This window comes from Onychomys torridus, chromosome 2, assembly GCF_903995425.1.
Source record: "Onychomys torridus chromosome 2, mOncTor1.1, whole genome shotgun sequence".
Taxonomy (NCBI): Eukaryota; Metazoa; Chordata; class Mammalia; order Rodentia; family Cricetidae; genus Onychomys; species Onychomys torridus.
Window position 1 is genome coordinate 70,364,223 of NC_050444.1, and position 23,465 is coordinate 70,387,687.

Here is a 23,465-nt window from a genome sequence, read left to right on the forward strand (position 1 = left end):
TATTAATTGTGTGAATGAACAGCTTGCATGCTAAACAATTATATTGAAGAAAAAAATGAAGGTGTTTCATTCACTGTAAGTTGTCTGTCATCAGCATTATGGACGATTTTGCTACTAAGACTCAATTTCTAGGCAGACCCTATATAAATACAGGTTACCATAAATCTTACTTTTTAAGTCAATAGGCTTTTTAAAAAATATTTTTGTTGTTCAAGTATATTATCTCCAGGAAATACTTTATATTTCTAAGACTTACATTTAACAAAAAGCAAGAGAGATTATATAAACTATATCACAGGTGCTGGGGAAATGAGTAAAGTGCTTGATGCATAAGCGTGAAGATTTGAGTTTGGATCTCTAACACATAAAACTTAGGAAAGGAGGCACATGTCTATGACCTTGTGACTGGTGGGAGTGGTAGAGAAAGGCAGATCCTGGGGTCTTGTTGGCCAGGAGGTCTGCCAATTGGTAAGATACAAGATCAGCCAGAGCCCATATTTCAAATAATAAGATAGAGAGCAACAGAGGAGGGCACCCAATGCCAACTTCTGCCTCCAAACATGCAAGTGTGATGAGCCTAATCTCATGTTCACATGCATCTCTCTCTCTCTCTCTCTCTCTCTCTCTCTCTCTCTCTCTCACACACACACACACACACACACACACACACACACACACACACACACACAGACTAGAGACAAAAATTTGGGCTAGAAATTATAAACTATACAAAATAAGAAAATGCCATTATTATGCTTTAAACTATTATATAAAATAGAAAAGCAGCTTTAAGAAACAGGGTATGAAACTCTTGTATCCTTTTATCAGCTTTAGTATGCTTAGGTGGCTAATACACTCATTTTCTTAACTGTGGATGAAGGGATATGCAGTGAAATGAGACAGACAGTGAATCAGAGGGGAAAGTTCTCAGGGTGTGATGGATGCTCCACATAATGTATGACCTCTAATTCGGATTTGGGGGGATTCTCAGCTTATAGCAGAAAAACAAATGTTAAACTTAAAGAAATCTATGGTTCTGTATAAACAGAAGAGCAAGTTCTCCTGTATCAGAACTGAAGTGTTACAAAGTGAATTTAAGAATAAAACTGGATGGGAATCTATGATGTTTCTACTTCCTGGCTACTGTGAATACAGCAACAATGAACAAGGATGGGCAGGTATCTCTGTAGTAGGATATAGAGCCCTTTAGGTATATTCCTCAGGGTGGTATAATGTGGAAGATCAACTGTGAGACATCTGCACGTTGACTTCTACAGTGGCTGTACCAGTTCGCACTTATTTTACATCAGCACTGATAAGTGTTCTGCTTTCTCCATACCATACCAGCATTTGCTGTCTTTTCTTTCTTTCTGTTTTAAATTGAACCATTCTCACTGGGGTAAGAATGGTTCATTCTCACTTAGTTATTTTAATCTGTATTTCCCTGAAGGTCTAGGGTACTGAACAGCTAAAAGATGTTTTTCAGCCATTTGTATTTCATCTTTTGAGAACTCTGTTTGGTTCAATGCCACCTTTTAACATTCCTATTTATTTTCTTGATGCATTTTTTCACTTCTTTATGAGTAAAGATACTTATATATAGCTGGTAATTTTTTCCCATTCTATAAAATGTAGATGCCCATCAACATGTGAATGGATAATTAAAATGTGGGGTAGTTTTTTAAAACATGAAATATTACTCAGCTATTGAGAAAAAATTAAATGAAAATCACAGTTAAATGGATAGAGCTAGAAACAATCATCCTAAGTGAGGTAATCCAGGCCCAGAAAGACAAATGCCACATGATTTCTTCTCTCATTTGTGGATGTTAGCTTTGAATCTTTAGATATGTGTTTCTCATTTGGAATGTCCATGGAAGTCAGGAAATTTCTAAAGGTTCTTTGGGAAGGGACTTTTAAGGGAATAGAGTTAGTATAAAGTGTTAAAATGGAATTATGGAACAGGAAGGGATACACTGGTGTAGAGAAGGAGAAAATAGGGTGAAAGAAGGAAAGTGGGAGGGATAAATAGCACTAAATAAATCTCATAAAATCATGTGGAAACCTACTACTATAGAAACTTCCTAAAATATATCTAGACATATATATAAAAAGAGTTGAAAAGTAGTTGTTGAACAATGGGACAGGAATGCCTATACTAGACACCAGAAGCTCACAAAGAAAATGTTCAGTTGTGGTGATATTTTAATTGTGCTGAAATGTGATTTTATTAGTATATTAATAAAAAAAAGTTTGCCTGGAGATCAGAGGTTATAGAGAGACAGGAACAGAAGTCAGGTGGGGGTAGTCCATGCCTTTAATCTGATCACATGACAGGCAGAGTCTCTGTGTGGTCAAGGACATAGCCAAGTGAGGTGACATGAGCCTTTAATTCCAGTACCAACCACAGAGACCTGGAGGTCTGTATAGACAGGCAGTGATGAGGAAGTCATGTGGCTGGGCTTAGAGCCAATGAGAGGGCAGAACAGGAAAGCAATAAAAATACAAGTTACACAGAAAGAAGCTCTCTCTTGTGGGAAACTACGGCTTGGTGATAAGCTAAAGGGTAGTCAGTGGCTCTTATCTGATCTCTTTGGCTATTACTGTAGCCTGTATTTGGCTCTGTGTTTCTTATTTAGTAAGACCATTTAGAAATTCATCTACATTCAGTGACATGAATGGCTTACTTCTTTTAGAGTTGTTGGGCAGTGGGCCCCCCAAAGAATCCCCAGACATTTCAAGCTACTTCCAATGCTCTTCATTACCATCTATGACTTGATAGTAAGATACCTATTGCTGAAAATACCACACACTTGAGTCACAGAACACGGAGAAATTAAGCTGGTACTGACCTGTAAACTTAATCTTTACAGACTAGCTTGTATAGTCCTGTAAGTGTTATGCACACTATTAGAGGAGAAAAGTAATCATCACTCTTATCCAGGTATAGTCCCTGTGAGCTGTAAAAACAACTGGATTGGCAAGACTTGTCTACTGGTGCAATAGTGGGACAACTATTGTGGGAGAAACCAACCACTTTCTGATTGGATAGAAGTCTTGCTCCATAAGATGAAACCAATACATGGTACCATCTGACTACACAGATCCTAGACCCTGGGAGAGAACCTACTACTATAATTCTACTAAATGGGCATGGTATTAAAACAGCTCCTAATGACCAATCATTATACACCTAGACTAAAGCACTTATTAACCCTCATCCAAGAAGCTTCTATTTGCAGTAGGTGAGATCAGCACAGAGATCCATCAATGGCTAAAGTGCAGAGAATAAAGGACTGCAGGATGTCCAGCCCAAAGTGGAATATATCTGCTGCAGCATCTCCTCCAATGACCCAGGGATCATTGTAGAGGTGGGGACAATGAAAGTGCCAGTGCCAGAGGTAATAGGTGACTTCAAGAAAAAAATGTCTTCTGGACACAGCAGGATAACTGAACATACAAACTCATATCAATTGTGACATCATGCACAAGACCTGTGCAAAAGCCCAAGCCAGACCAAACCTCAGCATGGAGAGGGGAGGGGAGCTGCAGTTCCACCCCTGGCCCAGAGACTATTAACAATTTTTAACTTCTGGGAAAGGAAGAGTCAATTTTTTTTTTCTAAAAGTATGGCCCTCAATAAATTGATGATGCTCCAGTGAAAGGTCACACATCTGAGGACTCTTGGGCAATACAAATTGGTTTTGACTGGGGAAAAAGAAAGTTGGGTGGGAATAGAGGAAGGAATGAATCTGGGAAGAATTGGGAGAGGGGAGGGAAGGTGAATGTGATCAAAATACATTGTACAAAATTCTCAACTAAAAATACCAAAACAAAGAAAATGGAATTTAAAAACATTGGGAAAAATACATCATAAACTTAGTTTATTTTGAAAAATTTACTTACTATTAGTGTGTGTATATGCATGACATGTGAGATGTGCAGTTTGTGGATTCTGCTGTCTAACCTTTATATAGTATTCTAGTGAGCATTAGCTGCCATCTTTATACAGGCCAGAACTGAAGAAATCCCAACTAGAGGATTTCTTCAATCAGACTGGCCTGTGGGCATGCCTGACACACATTTTCTGTATTGTTGATTGATAGGGGAGGGTCCAGCTCACTGTGTGCAGTGTACCCTTGGGACTGTGGGCCTGTGTTGTGTAGCAAAGGTGGCTAAGCAAGAGCCAAAGGGAGAAAACCAGTAAGCAGGATTATTCCTCTGTTCCAAACTGCTCTTGTTTGAATTCCTGCCCCGACTTCCCTTAGTGATGGACTGTGACCTGGAAGAGGAAGATGAAATAAACTCTTTCCTCCCCATGCAGCCTTTGATCATGATGTTGATTGGAGCACCAGAAAGCAAACCAGGATGTGAGAGTTCCAGAGTTGGAGCTAAGGCTTTATATGCTAAGCAGTCTTATGGCCTGTAAGGTTTAGTTTGATCAGTAATACATATGAATACACATTCAGACAGACAGACAGACAGACAGACAGATACATACACACACACACACACACACACACACACACACACACACACACCACATTTCCTAGTCCTTCTGGCTTTGTTGTCCTCTGTGATAACCACTTAGAAGCTAAGCATTGTAGCTAGAGATCATCAACATTAAAACTTTGAAATCAGTCTACAGAAAGGAAGTCAGCGTCCTGTGAGCTTTGACACAGGGCACCTCCTCTTCCTTTCCCTCCACCTTATCTCTCCAAAAATCTGCTGTGGATATCGCTCTGTGTAAATAAAGTTCTGATTGGCCAGTGGCCAGGCAAGAAGTATAGGCGGGACAAGAGAGTAGAGAATTCTGGGAAGTAGAAGGTGGAGAGACACCGCCAGCCGCCACCAGGAGAAGCAACATGTAAAGACACTGGTAAGCCACAAGCCATGTGGCAAAGTATAGACTAACAGAAATGGGTTAATTTAAGATAGAAGAAACAGATAACAAGAAGCCTGCCACGGCCATACAGTTTCTAAACAATGTAAGTTTCTGTGTGCTTTCTTGGTTGGGTCTGAGCGACTGTGGGATTGGCGGGTAAGAGAGATTTGTCCTGACTGGGCCAGGCAGGAAAACTCTAACTACAAATGGCGCCCAACGTGTTGGCAAGAATTTCCACCTAAAACCTGAGAAAAAAAAATATTCTAAAACGGAGCTAAAAACAGCTTCCTAGTTGTCTCTCTCAAGCTAGCGGCAGCCTGCTGGTTTGAGCTACTATGGCGGGTTCCTGGCATATGCGTCTGACCTGCAGTGCGGCGGGAATGAGGAGTCTATAAGCGGCACTTTACTCTGCTTCATGGTAGATTTAGCCTTTGCTAGTTTAAAAAAAAAAAAAAAGGTTTCTGGTCTATGCACTGCTTTGATAGAACTGCTTCTGATAGTTGATGGTACACATGGCTCCAGACCCAGAGCTGGCGGTAAACTGTACCACCGCCATGTTGGGAAACTGAGGTGGGCAGAGCCAGCAGCCACAGCAGCGTTTCAGTCTTACAAAGATGGATATTACACAGAGAATCTGGTTTGTCTTGTCTTTGGGATTTTTAACTACAAAAAAAGATTTGATCGTAAAAGCTGTTGAATTAAACAAATATGTAAATTTTAAAGGTAACTTGACTTCAAAATTTGGATATAAGGATATGTTGCTTTGGAAAAGAGTCTCTGCTTTTGTTTCCACAGAAAGCCAGAGGCTATGGATTTGTTCCAGATTAAGATACATCAAGTTTGATCAGCCAAGACCACCTAAAAGGTCTCTGATGACACCATGGCCCAGATGATCCAACATCCAGAATGGTTTCAAGGCAACTGGCTCAGAGGTTCACCCTCATAGACTACTCCATAATCCTAAAATTTTCTTTATGTCCCCATAAGATACAGCGCCCCCCTCCAACAGGAAGTAATAAGAGAATCTACGCCCACATTCCCAAAATTATCAAGCTGGCTTAGGAGATAAAATTGGCTCACTCCTTCTCTAAACCCAAACATATTGCTAAAAAAAAAGGTTAAGAGATTCTTATGTCCCAAATCAGAAGAGCCCTCTGATGTGGGACAGAAAAAAACCAATATTTTTCTTTAAAGCAGTTTGATTATAAATGGCATCTCTTTCTAAAGAAGAAAAGGGGAAATGATACAGATATAATAGGATGAAAGGGTAGATTAAGGAACTTACTTCTAAAGAGCAACAACTTGTTTAAAATGTTTTACATTGGTATAGATTTTAGTCTATTGATACAAACTTAAAGTTAATTTTGTTATACTGTGTATATTTCTAATCATGTTTAAGGTATTGTGTTTGGATAGCTCATTTTAAATTGAAATGGATAATTAAAATAGATTAATAATTAGTCATCTATGATAATCATACTCGTAGCCATGTTAGTTAAGTCTTCTAGATATACATAGACATATTTCAGATAGATAGGTAATCTTCAATTACTTCAAAGACCTACAGAATATGGCATTTAAAATATTTTTAAAATTTAGACTTTCTGGACAGTGAGACATGTCTATTCCTGACAGCACCAATTTACTTCAGAGAGGAGGATGGGCATTGAAGACACTTCATATAGAGTTTATCTTCACCTTGGTAAAAATAGCCATTTGGGCAAGAAACTGTTCTTGCCTGGACTGCTCGATCAACTGGACATGCAGGACCCATAGAAAGATGACCACTGAACTTTGCTTGACAAAATGGTCCTTTAGGCTCCTGCTTCACAGAGGAAAGTGACAGACATTCTACGGGACACTGAGAGAAGTGACCGAGAGACTCTAGCCCTGTGGGCTAAAGACAAATGCCCCAACATTACAAAGGAACATTAGGTGACTGTTCAGGCTGCCAGCTGTCTCTGTCTACCTTACAAGACTCCTGAAAAATGCTTGCATCCTTCTCCCGGTTCTCAGGTAATATTATATCCTTCTGAGGTCTTTGATGTGGTTGAAGACTAGATAGTTATAATTTTCTCAGTTAATGATAAAAGATAAGTTAGATATAAAAGCTTAGACTCACAAATATAAGATAGATAGGATATCTTCTTTAATATTGTAACTATAATTTTTGCTTGATAATTGTTTTGTTATATGTAATTGTACTATGTAAAAGTTAAAACCTTCCTTAAAAAAAAAAAAAGAAAAGGGGAAGTGCTGTGGATATCGCTCTGTGTAAATAAAGTTCTGATTGGCCAGGGGCCAGGCAGGAAGTATAGGCGGGACAAGAGAGTAGAGAATTCTGGGAAGTAGAAGGTTGAGAGACACCGCCAGCCGCCGCCAGGAGAAGCAACATGTAAAGACACTGGTAAGCCACAAGCCATGTGGCAAAGTATAGACTAACAGAAATGGGTTAATTTAAGATAGAAGAAACAGATAACAAGAAGCCTGCCACGGCCATACAGTTTCTAAACAATGTAAGTTTCTGTATGCTTTCTTGGTTGGGTCTGAGCGACTGTGGGATTGGCGGGTAAGAGAGATTTGTCCTGACTGGGCCAGGCAGGAAAACTCTAACTACAAAAATCTCATCCTCTTTCACACCCAGAATTCTTGTTATTGTGCTTTTCTTCAAACAGCAGTGTTCTCCCTGCTACCTTCTTCCTTGCGCCTCTCATGCACCCTTAGAGCTTTCATATAGCCATGTCATGCCTAGGGATGACACTGAGTGACCAAGGGGTTTTTAAAGTATTCTCACCTTACCTCTCTGTGTATAAATTACATAATTTACATCACACCATGTGTCTGAATAAAATCTGAAAAACTCTGTCATCAACATTTTTATACAAAAGTCCAGGTGCCAAGTATAATATCAAGTACTGGGCCTGATCAAACAATCTGAGTGTCTGCATGTCTGAAACTCTTCATGAGAGATTTTAAAATAGAAACAGCATGAGTAAATACATAGTTTTATGAACCTTCATTTGTTATTCATCCATTGTCTCAGACCAAGCATGTTTATGTTAGGTTTGTCTGTGTTATTGAGAACTGAACTGCTGTAACACAAGATTGACTTAGTACAGTTGGGAGACTTTTTTGTTTTTCAAAACAGGGTTTTTCTGTGTAACAGCTCTGGCTGTCCTGGAACTTGTTTTGCAGAACAGGCTGGCCTCAAACTCACTGTAATCCAAAGTTCTGGGACTAAAGGCATGTGCCACCACCACCTGGCAGGAGACTTTTTTCTTGTGGGCTAGGTTAGTTTTCTAAAAAGTTTACTCTATTTTGGTGGTATTGGGGATTAAATGACTACTTCTTGTGTGTGTGTGTGTGTGTGTGTGTGTGTGTGTGTGTGTGTGTAATATGTTTGTACACATATGTGTATGTGCACATATGAGGTCATTTGCATGGGGAGACTAGAGGGCAACATTGATTATTTCTCAGTTACTCTCCATCTTTTTTTTTTTTTTAGTTTATCGAGACAGGGTTTCTCTGTGTAGTGTTGGTGCCTGTCCTGCATCTCGCTCTGTAGACCAGGCTGCATTGAACTCACAGAGATCTGCCTGGCTCTGTCTCCCGAGTGCTGGGATTAAAGGCGTGTGCCACCGCTGCCCAGCTTCATCTTATTTTTTGAGACTGGGTCTCTCAGTGAGCCTGGAGCTCTTTTATTCTGTTACACTAGCAAGCTAGCAAGCCCTACAGACACTCATGTCTCCATCTCCCAATGCTGGGTAAAAGACAGCCATGCTTGGCTTTTTAAGTGGGCAGTGGGGATTCAAACTCAGGTCCTCATGCTTGTACAACAAGAACTTTACTTACTGAACCATGTCCTCAGCTCCATAAATATTTTCTTTTTCTTAGAAGTTATTCTGCTCTGTATGGTTTACCTGTCTGATTTTCTTCTTAATCTTCTGACTGGCTACTGCTTCAGGTTTTCAAACACAGCACCAATACTTTACTTTGGCCAACCTACTTCGGATGAATGAAACTCTAGTTAAGTTTTGTGCTCAGCCTTTTACATTCGGTAGGCTTCTGGAATCTGTACAACAGGCATGGATTTGATTGTTTTTGTACTAGAGTGGGATGAATAGTTTCCATTCCCAGTTTTTAATTGCAAAGTCACATTGCTAAGATTCTTGCACAAAGTCTACAGTAAGTCTATCAAGACTGAATCTTCAAGAGATCTACAGGACTACTGGGGGAAATGATCAGTGGCAGATGCTAACACTGCCGTAGAGTGTGAATGCTGGTGCATCACTAAAGTCTATCTTTGGGGTGATTTATTTGTTTATTATAAAGAACTATTTGCATTTGGCTGGATTCCAGCTCATAACATAAAACCCCCAGTGTTCCTTAAGAAGCAACACAATTCCTTTCTTAGTTAGTGAAGCAATTTTAGCTCAATCCATTCTTGTGGGGTGATTTCACACTTTGGGATGTTTGTAGTTGGATAGGTGAAATTCCTCATGTTCTTTTGGTCATGGCATAGACTTTATATTTTTATCACAACTGTCCATGGGAATTCTCTGGTGATGTCACCGGTCCTCTGGGTCACTCCATTGGTTGCTGAGAACAGTTGATAGATTCCTAATTTTCTTTTTTTTGAGACAGGGTTTCTTTGTGTAGTTTTGGTGCCTGAGCTGGATCTTGCTCTGTAGACCAGGCTGGCCTTGAACTCACAGAGATCTGCCTGGCTCTGCCTCTCGAGTGCTGGGATTAAAAGTGTGAGCCACAAATGCCCAGCAATTCCCAATTTTCTGATGTCTTATGAAATGAATTAAAATTATTCAAAAGAGGTGTATGACATAAGGATCAATACCTTGAAATGTGAGTGGTGAGGGGCATCAGAAAAGGCATGATGATGGCTGCACCACTTCAAAGATGACTTAACTCATCTTGCTTTGATCATGGTGTGTTCTTAGTGTTTCCCATCTCTACCAGCTCTTTTCTGTACATTTGGATGCACCCTGGTTAGGATCTGCATCTCCATCAGTGCTTCAGTATACCCTTGGGCCTGATTTCAAAGTCTTTCTTGTAATTAGGCTGGAGTCTCTATTTACTCAGCCATTGAAAGGGATTCCATTTTAATCCAGAGAGAACATAGACATGGCTATCCTTGCCTGAGTATTACACATATATTAGTGTACTAATTGCTTTTCTTATTGCTAGAGCCCAATATCTGACAAAAGTAAATCAATGCAAGAAGAGATGATTTTGTTTTATGTTGAGGTAATACAGAAAATTGCAAAGAAGCCATGAAGACATGAGTGTAAGACAGTGGGTCATATGCCCGCAGTCAGGAGCCAGGGAGATGTGAATGATAATGTTCACCTGGCCTCTGTTTTCTTATTTTCATTCATATTTGGCCTGCAGACCATGGGATGGTGCTTCCCACATTCAGGGTAGGTACTCCCTCCTCAGTTACACCTCTCTGGAGTCATATACCCTAGGTAATTCCAGGTCCAGTCAAGCTAAAATAATTAATCACTCCATCTTGATTTATGTCTTTGCTCCCAACTTACTTCTACCTGTCTAGTTGGATGTCTGGGGCATCCAAGACAGATAAAATATTGTCAAATGCCTGTGAGCATTCTAATGACACTGTAAGGATGCCTCCTTTACCAAAAGTATACAGCTTTCCTTACTCTGTAAGGACACTGCCCTTAGCTAATCTTGCCAGTTCAGTTCAGAATTCTTTCTTCAAGTTCTTGTGAGTTTCCTCACAGCTGACCCCAGTGTGCTGACGATAACATGCCAGCTCTTTTCATTTCTTTGGGTATTTTAACAACAAAACAAATGGTTTGCTATTTAAAATATGATCTCTCTTATTTATTTCTATTAATTTCTCCCAAAAGCAATTGATCAGTTTGTTTGGATGTCTGTGGGTGAAATGCTATAAACTATTGCTGTATTGCAAAATTACTCCCCAACAGCCATTCTATCAGATGGCTTAACAACCAAGAAAAGCTATACTAACTGATGTTTACACAAGCAATATTATCTCTAAAACAAGGGTTAATAATGGTCCCCATTTTGTTTCATTTAATAAAATAATAACAGATAACAATAACAGTTATAATTCATTTGGTTTCACTAGGTAAAACCTTTTTAACTGGTTTGTGCAGTGGATAGAGAGAATATTCATGTGTGCCTGCTTGCTCCTGTGTATACATGTATGTAGGTGCATTTCTGTGTATGTCTGTACACCTATGTGTATGTGCACATGGATGTACATAGTTGATGTTGAAGGTTACTGCTCAGGATGTCAGCCATCTTGTGTTTATATACAGGTGTCTCACTATCCTTACTCACTGAATTCACTGGCCAAAAATCAACATGTCTCCACCTCTGCATTATAGGATTGGAAGCAGATGCCAACCCTCCCCTCCAAGCTTTTTGTGTGAGCTTTGTGGACAAAATACAGGTCCTCATCTTATGCTACACTTACTTTATTGACTGAACCAACTTAGAGAATATTCTTGAATCAAATGAAGGAGACAGAAATACCACAGAAGTAGACAAAAACCCATGGATTATATTGGCAACCAAGGAAAGCTAGAGTAAAGCAAACAATTACCTTAGGGTCATGAATCCCAGAAAGCTCTTCATAGATCTTCTCACCTACCATGACAGCAGCCAAGTTTGCCGTGTATGTAGAAAGGCAAAACATACAGAAAATGGCCCAGAGATTCATCAGAAATCTCCCAGTCCAGCATTTTGGGGGTTTGATGGCTGCTGTTCTGCCAAACAGAAGGGCATAACAGACATTCAAAGCAGAAGAGAAGGAGAAGACTTTGTTTCTATTCCGCCCCTTAGGAGTCATACCGAATGGGCTTTTCCATTCATACAGAGTGAGAAAGATGGCAGTGATATGCAGAGCTACAAAAATCCCCAGCCACATGGTCCAGTGGAGTGGCCACATGAAGGCTCCAATTGGAGCTGCTGTGTCTCGAGTCCTCACTAAGATGCCCAAACTGGTTGAGAAGAAAGGGCTGGTGAAATCTATCACCTGGCTTCGTGCAGTATTGATGCTGAAAGAAGTGACTGCCATGTTGGCAGTTCCACTCAAGAGATCGCCAACGAGCCCGGTCCAATGACCATTTTTCCAAGCTCCATACTTTCCATCCCCTACAATGTAGAGGTCAAAGTCAAAGTTCATGTCTTCTGCTAGCTGTTCCAGCAGATCAATGCAATACCCATAGCAGCACTTCTTGAATTTGATTGGCACTGTGTCATTACTGCTATGGAGGCTGTTAAACAGGCTGTCCAATATGGAAGAGTCATTAGTCATTGGGTCTAGACAGAGTTGTCCAGCAGGGCATAAGCCTTCGTCGTCTACTTCTCTTGTGAAAACAAATGGGTGTTCAATCAAGGTCACCACTCTCAAGTGTAACTTATTTGGGTGCTGGTAGTGGGTTTTGTGCCTCTGGGCCTGCTCTGGCCATATTCCAGAGTCCATGACAATTCGTCCCCCTTGCCAGCTGCCCAGGCGAGTCCACATGGGCTTTCCCACAGGGTCATGCTGCAAGTTCCAGATGAAGAAGTTGTTTTCTGAACTGATGATGGTAGAACCTTTTACTTTGATGGAGCCACTGAGACCTCTGAAAGTGGTGTTGGCTAAAAACCTGGTAAAGAGGATCAAAGGTAGAAAGTAAGAAAAAGAGGCAATGCCAAAGTGAAGAACCAGTGCTGATCCTTGCTTTTCTATCTTAATAAAAAGAAGTCCTATTAAAAATATTTCTTTTATTTTTTAAATTATAATATAAAAATCACCTTGCCTCATATCCCCTCTATCCAATCTCAAGTTGCCAAAACATGTAATTCCCAGCTTGTGGTTTTTCCCTATAAGAACTCTCTACCTCTGCACCCATGGCTGTCACTACATTTCCCTCCAACTGCCTGGCAGTGGCCCAGGTTGAACCTGACAATAAAAGGACCCTATGTGCTTGCATTGGAAACTAGCTCCTTGGTGGACTCTGGGGGTTTCAAGAAGTGAGTACAATACCATTTATTATTGGAAAACCAGTTGGTATGCTTTTCCTGGGGAGTCCTACTTTTAAAAACAAAGGCTTTGTCTATCTTTACTTTCTCCAAGAATAATATAGACTTTCTGGAAACGTTCTATTTCATTGAATTAATGAGATCTCACCTTCAGGTTCTAGTTCTGGCAAGGTGCTTGACAGTTGGTTTTACTCCAAATATTTTATTGATTGTTAAAAGTAGCACTCATTGCTATTATATATTTTTCACAGGTTTCTAACTTATGGGGGTTCTGAACTTCTTTGACATTCAGTTCTATTGTTTACAATTTTTGATTATGATGAAATCTGTTCCATGAAATTTTTGATATAGAGATGAGTTTTAATAAATATGTATATTCTTTTATAATTGCCTAAAATTGCATTTATAACATCAGGGAACAGCCATTTTTTGTACAATGTTTTTCCTTGTAGAGTAGAAAATTAGCATATCTCTCCTCATGGGGCCAATCAGAGATGCATACTGGATATTATCCACGGAACAAAGAAAAGGATGATAAATAAACTTGCTGTTCCCAGAACAGCCTCAGGCTACCTTCCCTCATCATTAGAAGAAAACAATTGGCCCTAACTCTAGAGAAAGAATCTGCTAGAAGTCAAAGCAAGGAAAATGACTAAATGCCACATGATTTCTAGCCCTGTGGACTTGAGCACTTTCCATATACATTTTGACATTGACTAGACAGGAAAATGCTTTGTCATAGCATCTGCTTTTCTCAAGCAGGAAGAGGGGATAACAGACCTAACACATATACTTAATGATGACCTTGTTTCAGAACAAAAGCTCAGGCTTTGGTGTCAGATGGACCTGAATTTGAATCTTCACCCAGTTTCCCAATAGTAGTGACCCTGAGCAGGTTACTTACTCAAAGATTTAATTTAATCCTTAGTAAAAAATGGAGAAACTGATATTTGTTACATTACAATCTTTCAAACAATGCATGTAATACACAACACACCTTCCAATGTAGAGATGTGTTATCAGTTGGAGACCAAACCACTGCCTTAGCATAAACCCTTAGCAGTGACTTCAGCATATTTAAAAGGAAAAGGAATTAAATTGAAGTGTGGGGTGTAGCATAGTAGGTGTTTTGAGGTGCCCAGGGACATTGGTCTAGCTGCCCAGAGAAACACATTCATGAATTGTCTGCCACATATATTATTCCATAATTTACAAATGCAGATGAAGTCATGTTGCCACAGAAGGTATATAGAAAAATCAGAAAGTGTGAAATATTCCCTAATTTTTATTAGTGATAAGTGTAAATCACATTTGAAGACGCTACTGTCACTGAAGGCAATGAAACCATTTGTTGTGGTAGATTGCTTGTAATGGAAATCACTCATGTTAATGCACCCCAGTGGGACTCTACTACTTAAATAAATTCTATTTTGCAAGAAGTAATGAAGTCTTAGCTATCTTAGGCTTTAAAACAGTTTTCTACTTCAGAGAAACAGGGATCCAAATCATTAAAATCATATATAGATTAATCAACTGACAATTCCCTTAGTGCCATAAAAGAAGAACAAGTATGATGGTGTTTTTAATTCAATAGCTGCCTTCAGATTTCTTAAAGCATGCACACACATGGGCTGCTGGCTTAACTCAGGGGGTGAAAAGTCTTGTGGTAAATGGGTAGTTTCATTTGGCCAATTTTGTGGTCATAGAAACATAAAGTGAAAGTTGTAGAAAGAACTCTTCATCAGTTTGAGAATATTTGGGGCTTAATGATAGAGATTTCTCCTGACTAAATATATATTTGAATCTTCCCAGTTAAAAGGCATTAGAAGTCTGTATAAATCTTTCATAGATTTTGTGGTCTCCACATTCTGGTAAAGCTATTCCTCATTATCAGTGTGAATATTTAACATGGCCATGGCTGAAGGACAATGCCCAGTATATCTGTGGCAGACGTGTGTCAAAAAACAAACAAACAAACAAAACAAAACAAAACAAAAAACCCCAGATCATATTTTTCTGTGAAATTGTCATGGAGAAATTCTGTTAGTGAGTTCATACTTATGACAGATCGTTTGTATCTTTTTTATTTTTCCTTTTGTAGTAAGGATACATGAAAACCATCTCATTGATAGCTTTCAGCTGCAGTCATCCTTACTATGTGTTCTTTGTGAAGAATGACAGTGGTAGCTAAGTCTGGATTTTTCACTCTATTACCTGAAAGATTAGAAGGCAGAAATCTCATTTTTGCTTAAATTGAATTCCACCATGCCCTTCTGTACTTGCCCTGGACTCTTCTTGGATGAACATGAAAGAAAAGGAAAGTGAGGAATCATTTTGTTGGCAAGATAAATGGATACAAACCACCTAGCACGTGCTTAGCATTTATGGCTGTTGAGATGAAAACCACCTCATTGGCTTAAAGAGCTCGAGGATTAGTTGCAGGGGAAAAGAAACTGAATAAGTGAGTCAAACCCCTGTAGTATGGTAGGGTTTCCCCAAGCTTGGACATTCTGACCCAGGGTACCAAGGAAGGAATCTTAGAGGAGGAGGAGCAGGGCCAAGTCTTGAAGAAGTAGGTACACTTTTCCAGGCAAAGAAGCTGGGCAGTGATGCAGTTATCTGGGTGAGACACATTCAAAATCTAGAAACAAGGGTGTGATCCATGAGATACAAGTAAAAATGAGACCAGGGACTAGGGATGGCAAACAAATTATGTGAGATCTGAGGCCTCAGTGAAGGCAGTGGGGGAACCACTGATAGGATTTTGTCTGGCAGGGACAGAATTCTTTTTCTTTGCTAGGCATATAGGTGGTACTTGGGAAGGATGAAGAAGCTGGCCACAATTCCTATGTGAAGAAAGATGGTTTTTCTTTCTTTCTCTCCCATCTTATCCTCCCCTCCCTCTGTTGTTCCATAAGTAGCAGATGCAAAGAGGTAAGAGATTCTTCATCTTCATAAGAGGATTTTAAGAGGACAGATTCATGGGGTTACATTTAGTTCATAAACCATAGTACTAATACACAAAGCTCAGCTTGACAAGAAGTCATATAGAGAAGACCTGTAGGATGTAGCTGACTAGAAGTTCATCATATTCCTGGAGAACATTGTGGCTATAAAAACCAGGCAAACATAATCTTAAGGTTGTTTAGTTGGATTGAGAGCTTGCATCCAAAGTAATAATAACATCACAGTTTTCTATGCTTATCAATCAACTGCTCCAACCTGGACATGCACTCTTCTCACATATTCCAGATTCAGAAATATTATAAAGAAAAGAGGTAGACTATATAAGAGAGAGTAGTAAACACAACAATATGATTGGCATGTGGAGTAGAAAACATTAAAATTTAATGTAGGGAAAACAGGTGGCATGTAGAATACAGAGGTTTGCACACCTGCTGCATAAGACTGAGTTTTATTTTAATAATAAAACAAGAACTGTAGAGATTTCTGAGCAGTTTAATGACATAGCTAGAGGTTTTTGATAGTTATATTGGCTTGGAAATAAGTAAAATATATACAAGAAAGAATTGATGATGACCCCAAGACCATGCAAAAGAATATTATAATGTTTTTGATATTGTTGGCTACACAGATACATGTGGCTTGAATCTCACTGTAGAAGCAAGAATTTAGTTTAGCACTGTGCTTTGCACATGATTTTTTTTTAAAAAGAAGCAAGTTCCACAAACCTCCCAAGGCACCATTATACATAAAATAATGAGGCTCACTAGTTAATTTGACTTTATTAAAAGTTCCAATTATGTTATGAGTCAATAGTAAGCGTTGATTTGTAAGCAAATATGAACAAAATTTGCAATTTGAAAATTACATTAACCTGTCCTTGAGACAGCTCACAATATATACCAGATTGGTGTTTAATATATTTATGATCTATTTTGGAAGCCCCATTTGCATAGAAAATCTTGACATGTTAACTAAAGGATGTTCTCATTCATTAAAAAGTGAAGAAAGATGTTTTAAAAGATGACACATCAATCATTCAAGCACTTACTTATTCACTAATAGTCACTATATGCCAAGCACTGTTCTAGATGCTAGGTGCAGAGTGGGGATAATAGCTTATGTACTTATACTCTACAGAAAGAAAAAGAGTAAGCATTTTGGAAAAGTAATAATGTGTTGAATATTTTGAAGTACTAGTTGCAAAAGAAGGAAAGTAAAGATGGCAAAGACTTCTCTCTAAGAAGATGACAGTTAATTAAAAGCCAAGTCCCACATCACTGAGGTAGGTGTGTGTTTGGTATCTTTGAAGGCAGGTTTTTGAAGATGAAATCAGAGAAGATGTATAGACCAATGAGTTTGCAAAAAATCAGTTGTTGTAGGTAATTCCAAGGACTTTATTTCTTCTCTATGTGAAGTGCACTGTTATTAGTTGAACAGAGAAATGCTATGACTTAACTACTGTCCTAATAGGATTGCTATGTTGCTAAATAATGATCAACTAAAATGTCAAGATCAGAAACACCAGTCAGGAGCCCATTCCACAGACAAAAGGTGATGATGGTGTGGGCCGAGAGGTCTATGTAGTAGAGAGTCTTGCATCTTGATTTGTTTTTATGCTGGAATGGACAGATTTGCTGACTAAGTAGACATTGTTACTGAGAAGAAGGATACACAAGGATGCCTCTAAATAGTGTTGCCTTAGACAACTGGGAAGTTAGTGTCTTAGTTAAGTTTTTTATTGCTGTGATAAAACATTGTGACCATAAGCAACCTGTGGATGAAATAGTTTATCCCATATCATGGTCCATCATCTAAGGGAGTCAGGGCAGGAACTTAAAACAAGAACCTAGAGGCAAGGGCCAGGAAGGATTAGTGATTAATAGTTTGCTCCTTGTAGCTTGCTCACATTGCTTTCTTATAGTGCTCAGTATCACCAGCCCAGGGTACAGTGAACTGGGCCCTCCTACATCAATCACCAAACATGAAAACATCTCACAAGCTTGCCAATAGGCCAATCTGATGGCAGGTGTTTTATCAATCAAGGGTTCCTTTTGTCAAATGACTCTCAATGTGTCAAGTTGAAATAAAACAAGCCAGCACAACTGACCTCTTGTCAATTTGACACAAAACTATATCACTACTCAAATGGCATTTGTCTCCAAGATGGCATGTTAATATTAATATCACAATATAAAACATTCTGACTTTTAAAAGTCCTACATTATTTAAAAATTCCAGCAGTTTAAAAGTTCCATCTCTTTAAAACATCCAGTCTCTTTCAAAGTTTAAAGTTTCTCTAAAACATCCATTCTTTCTAAAATCCCAAAGTCACTTAAAATCTGTTAATTGTGGGATCCTGTAAAATAAAACATAAGTTACATGCTTTTTACTCAAAGAGGAAAGAACCAGGACACAGCTACATTCAACCAAAGAAAAACCAAAGTCCATTAAGCTCAGTGTTTGATATCTGGGAGCCACTTGTTATCAGCTGGGCTCCAAATGGCCCCCAAAGCACACACAGCTTGTCTCCTAGTCTCTGCTGGGCTCCATTCCATAGCTGCTACTGTACTTGGTGGCCATCCCATAGTATTGGCATTTCCAATATGCTTGTTTTTTAAAAATTTTATTTCATTTAATGAACACTTTTCATTTCTTTTACATAAGGACCACAGTTTCATCACCCTACTCCCCTCCTTTTCCCTCCCCCTTGACTCCCATCTGCTGCCTCCCCTACAAATCTAGTTACAGTGGACCTGATAGAAGAGAAAGTAGAAACTAGCCTGAATGTATTGGCAAAGGAGATTACTTCCTGAATATAACACCAGTAACACACACACTGAGATCAACAACTAATAAATGGAACCTCCTGAAACTGAAAAACTTCTGTAAGGCAAAGGACACTGTCAATAAGACAAAATAGCAGCCTACAGAATGGAAAAAGATCTTTATCAATCCCATGTCTGACAGAGGGCTGATCTCCAAAATATATAAATAGCTCAAGAAACTAGACATCAAAATACCAAATAATCCAATAAAAAATGGGATACAGAGCTAAACAGAGAATTCTCAACAGAAGAATCTTAAATGGCTGAAATACAATTAAAGAATTGTTCAACGTTCTTAGTCATCAGGGAAATGCAAATCAGAATGGCTCTGAGATACCATCTTACACCCGTCAGAATGGCTAAGATCAAAAACACTGATGTTGGAGAGGATGTGGAGAAAGGAGAACACTTCTCTACTGATGGTGGGAGTGCAAACTTGTTCAGCCACTTTGGAAATCAGTATGGCAGTTTCTCAGAAAAATGGGAATCAATCTACCTCAAGACCCAGCTATACCATTCTTGGGCATATACCCAAAGGATGCTCAAATATACCACAAGGCCACTTGCTCAACTATGTTCATAGTAGCATTATTCATAATAGCCAAAATCTGGAAACATCCTTGATGCTCCTCAACTGAAGAATGGATAAGGAAAATGTGGTACATTTACACAATGGAGTACTACTCAGCAGAGAAAAACAATGACATCATGAGGTTTGCAGGCAAATGGATGGAATTAAGATAAATCATTCTGAGTGAGGTAACCCAGACCCAGAAAGACAAACATGGTATGTACTCACTCATAGGTGGGTATTAGGAGTAAAGTATAGGATAACCAATCTATAATCCACAGTTCCAGAGAGACTAGATAACAAAGAGGGTCCAAAGAGGGATGCATGGACTTCCCTGGGAAGGGGAAATAGAATAGATCTCCTGGGTAAACTGGAGCAGGGGTGGGGGTTGGGGAAATGGGAATTTGAGGGAGCAGGTTGGCACTTGTTTAAGGGAGGAATGGAGGGGGAGAGTAACAAGAGAGACATATTGATGGGAGGGTGAATTTTGGGGTTAGGGAGAAACCTGGTGCCAGGGAAACTCCCAGGAATTCACAAGGATGACCCCAGCTAAGACTCCTAGCAATAGTGGAGAGGGTGCCTGAACTGGCCATCTATTGTAATCAGATTGGTGACTACCCTAATTGTCAACAGAGAGCCTTCATCCAGCAACTGATGGGAACAAATGCTTGGGATTTTACTGCAACCGGGCTGCACCTTCACCAACAGTTTTTCCTGGACTCTCTTCAGGGACTCTGACCCTGCCACATGGTGCCAAAACTCAACTTCTTTCCACGACTCTTTCAATTTTGGGGCTTCTAGTGCAACTAAAGCTGTCCCTTTGTTAATGGTCCCTCCTGGCCTCTTTCAGTACAAAACTTTAGCACCTTTTCATAACCCATTGATGCCTTCAAAACCAGTATCACTTGTGAAACTTTCACACATTACCAAGTTTGGCTGCCAGTGTGAGGCACAACATTGGCCACATCTAGACCACAGCTTCTTTGTGCTACCTAGAGGAAACACTTCTCAGAAGATTTTGTCTCAGTGATGCTGGTCTCTTTTTAACTATACTGATTCATTAGCTCCAACTGACCAGTATAGATTGTCCCAGCAAAGCAAAAGTCTCACTTTACTGTTTATGAAATTTTATTAATCACAGATGATTCTATAGCTCCAGCTAATCAGAACCATAGATTCTTAATTCAAAACATCACATAAATGGTCATAATGAGGACCCTGAAGAGTTCTCAAACATCTTCCTGAAACTTCACAAACCAGGCTTTCATTGTGTGCGTTGTTCTCAATAGTCCCTTGCCACTTCCTATAGAACAATGCATTCGTCTCTGAATACTCAATGCTTTTTCCAGGCCCACATTAAAAAAATCCTCCTACAGCAACAGGATAAGGGTAACAGCAATAGGTCACTCTATGGTACCAATTTCTGTTTTAGGGTTTCTTTTCTTTTAGTTACAGAGAGCTGTATTAGGAGGAAGAAGGGGATGGGATACAAGAGAACCAGACCTGGGAAGGAGCATGTGCCAAAGGCAGAGAGAAAGATGGTGGGGGAAGAGACAGAGCAGAGCAGAGAGAGAACAGAGAGAGAAGGGGTGGGGTCTGCTGCTTTAGGGTTTCTATTGCTGTGGTAAAACACGATGAGCAATTTAGGGAGGAAAGGATTTGGTTCATTTACTCTTCCATATCCCAGTTCGTCACTCAAGGAAGTCAGGGCAGGAACTCAAGGAGGGAACATGGAAGCAGGAACTGATGCAGAGGTCATGGAGGAGTGTGGCTTACAGGCTTCTTCTTCATATCTCACTCAATCTGCCTTCTTATAGTACCCAGGACCACAAGCTGAGGGGTGACACTGCCCACAGAGCTAGCCTCTCCCCCTTCAATCACCAATTAAGAAAGTGCTCCATTGGCCATTTGGGTTGGGAGCATTTTCTCAATCATTGTTTTCTCTCCCCAAATGACTTTAGCTTGTGTCAAGTTGACATAAAGCTAGCCATCCCAGATGGGGTTACTGTTAATTGAGAAAAAGAAAAATGATAAAACAAATCAGGTTTGAGGCTGAAGAGAATAATCTGTAGTTCGATTTTGTGAATGTTAAGTTTGAGATAATTTATCAACATCAAAACATAGACATAAAGTATGTAATTATCATCTAGAGTTAATAAATGAAGTCTATGCAGGAGATACAAATTTGGGTATTAAGAGCCTATGCATGGTAGTTAAGAAAAACGGGCTGGGTGCTGGTGGTGCATGCCTTTAATCCCAGCACTCAGGAGGCAGAGCCAGGTGGGTCTCTGTGAGTTCGAGGTTAGCCTGGTCTACAGAGCAAGATCCAGGACAGGTACCAAAACTACACAGAGAAACCCTGTCTTGGGAAAAAAAAGCCAATGAGACTATAGTGAATACTATAGAAGAGCAGAAGTCCAAAAGAAATGTCTGGGGGCATTCTAACAGGTGGCGGTGGCAAAGTTGAGGAAGACACAAAGGGGATGAGAAGAGGGAGGCAGACATGGGGAAATAGTATGCTGCACTGTAGATGCAGAGTAAAAAGGTCATGAAGGGTCTCAAATAAAACTGAATTAAATAAAGGGCTTAAAGTGAAGCATTGGTTTAGAAATATGTGGCTTGCTGGTGATGTCTGTAGGGTATTTTATGGAGGATTTCAGCACAGCATCTCAGTGCACCAGCTTCAGGAAGAAGGCAAAGAGAGAAGCTGGGCATAATTCTTTTTTAGAGGGCTAGACTATGAAAAAGAAAACAATGAATATTGATGGAGGCTGAAAATTAAATAAAACACTGCATGAGTGTTTTACTCATGTGTATATAGTGTATATACTCCTACACACACACACGTATCTACATTTTGGTGGTGTAGATACACTGGCATTTATACTCAGCAGAAATAGAAAACATGTTGATATAGGAAAAGATACAAGGGCATCTCCAACATGACACCCTTGAGGAGACTAAAAGGGTTGCACTACGGCACAGGTGGACAATGACGTACTTTCGTTTCCTTTGATAAGAGACTGAAGTCAGAGAGATTATATGGGTGGGAGGAAGGGCCAGGCAGGTATTGGGTGGATGTCATCAGGAAGTTTGTGTGAGGTCTAATGACTGACTAAATGCAATCAGGGTATTTCAACATAAATTACAGAGGGCTGAAGAAATGACTCCATGGTTAAGAGCACTCCCTGCTCTTGCAGAGGACCAGAGTTCAGTTCCCAGGACACACATGGCAGCTCATAACCATGCTGTCTAGTTCCAGGGTATGTGACAGTTCTGACCTCCACAGGCATCAAGCATGCACATGGTGCACAGTCACACATGCAGGCTAAGTATTCGTACACAAAATAAAATGCATACACCTACAATTATTTAAAAAATGAAAAAGTAAGTCAGAGATCCAATTAGATCTCCCTCCTTTAATGCAGTGAGAGAAATTTTATTGTATTTTCAAAATGAAGTAGAAAGGTATTTTGAAAAAGCAGAAAGTTAAGGACTTTCCTAAGAAACGATTATGGTAAATTTTAGTGGATCAGTGTTTTGCTCTACCACTAGGGTTTTGCTGTCAGTTCTAAAACTACCCGGGCCAAGCTTTTTTCAATTGCAGTTTTCCGTTTTTATTCTTTGAAAATTTCATCCCCACTGCAATAAACTCTAACCTGGAGTTCAGGTGTAATCTGGGGAACTAAAGTTGGGTTATTGGTGGGGGATGCAATAGGAGAGAGGGGGCTGTGAAATGAAAACAGCAAGAGGGACAGTGGGGACAGGAAGGCTCAAGCAGGTAGGTAGTGCAGTGATGGGAACAGGAAACGAGGGGGCAAGGGAAGGGCTAGCCAGAACGAACTGTGCACGAAGAAGCTGCATGGGAGTCTGATCCTGCAAACCAAGATAGAAATAAAATAAGAGTGGATAAGGGGGTTGGGGATTTAGCTCAGTGGTAGAGTGCTTGCCTAGCAAGCGCAAGGCCCTGGGTTCGACCCTCAGCTACACACACACACACACACACTATATATATATATATATATTTTATATATTTGAAAATTTTGCTGGGCAGTGGTGGTGCACACCTTTAATCCCAACACTTGGGAGGCAGAGGCAGGTGGATCTCTGTGAGTTCGAGGCCAGCCTGGTCTCCAAAGCGAGTTCCAGGACAGACACAAAGCTACACAGAGAAACCCTGTCT

The 23,465-nt window shown here is 39.8% G+C and overlaps 1 protein-coding gene across 1 annotated transcript in view; it reads right to left on the reverse strand.

Moving 5' to 3' along the window:
- The window catches only part of Grin3a (glutamate ionotropic receptor NMDA type subunit 3A), a 176,918-nt gene that overhangs the window by 88,379 nt on the left and 65,074 nt on the right, over positions 1–23,465 (reverse strand). Inside the window, exon 3 of the mRNA XM_036178669.1 lies at positions 11,496–12,543. Coding sequence (XP_036034562.1) covers positions 11,496–12,543 — 1,048 coding nt within the window. The remainder of the gene's footprint in view (positions 1–11,495; positions 12,544–23,465) is intronic.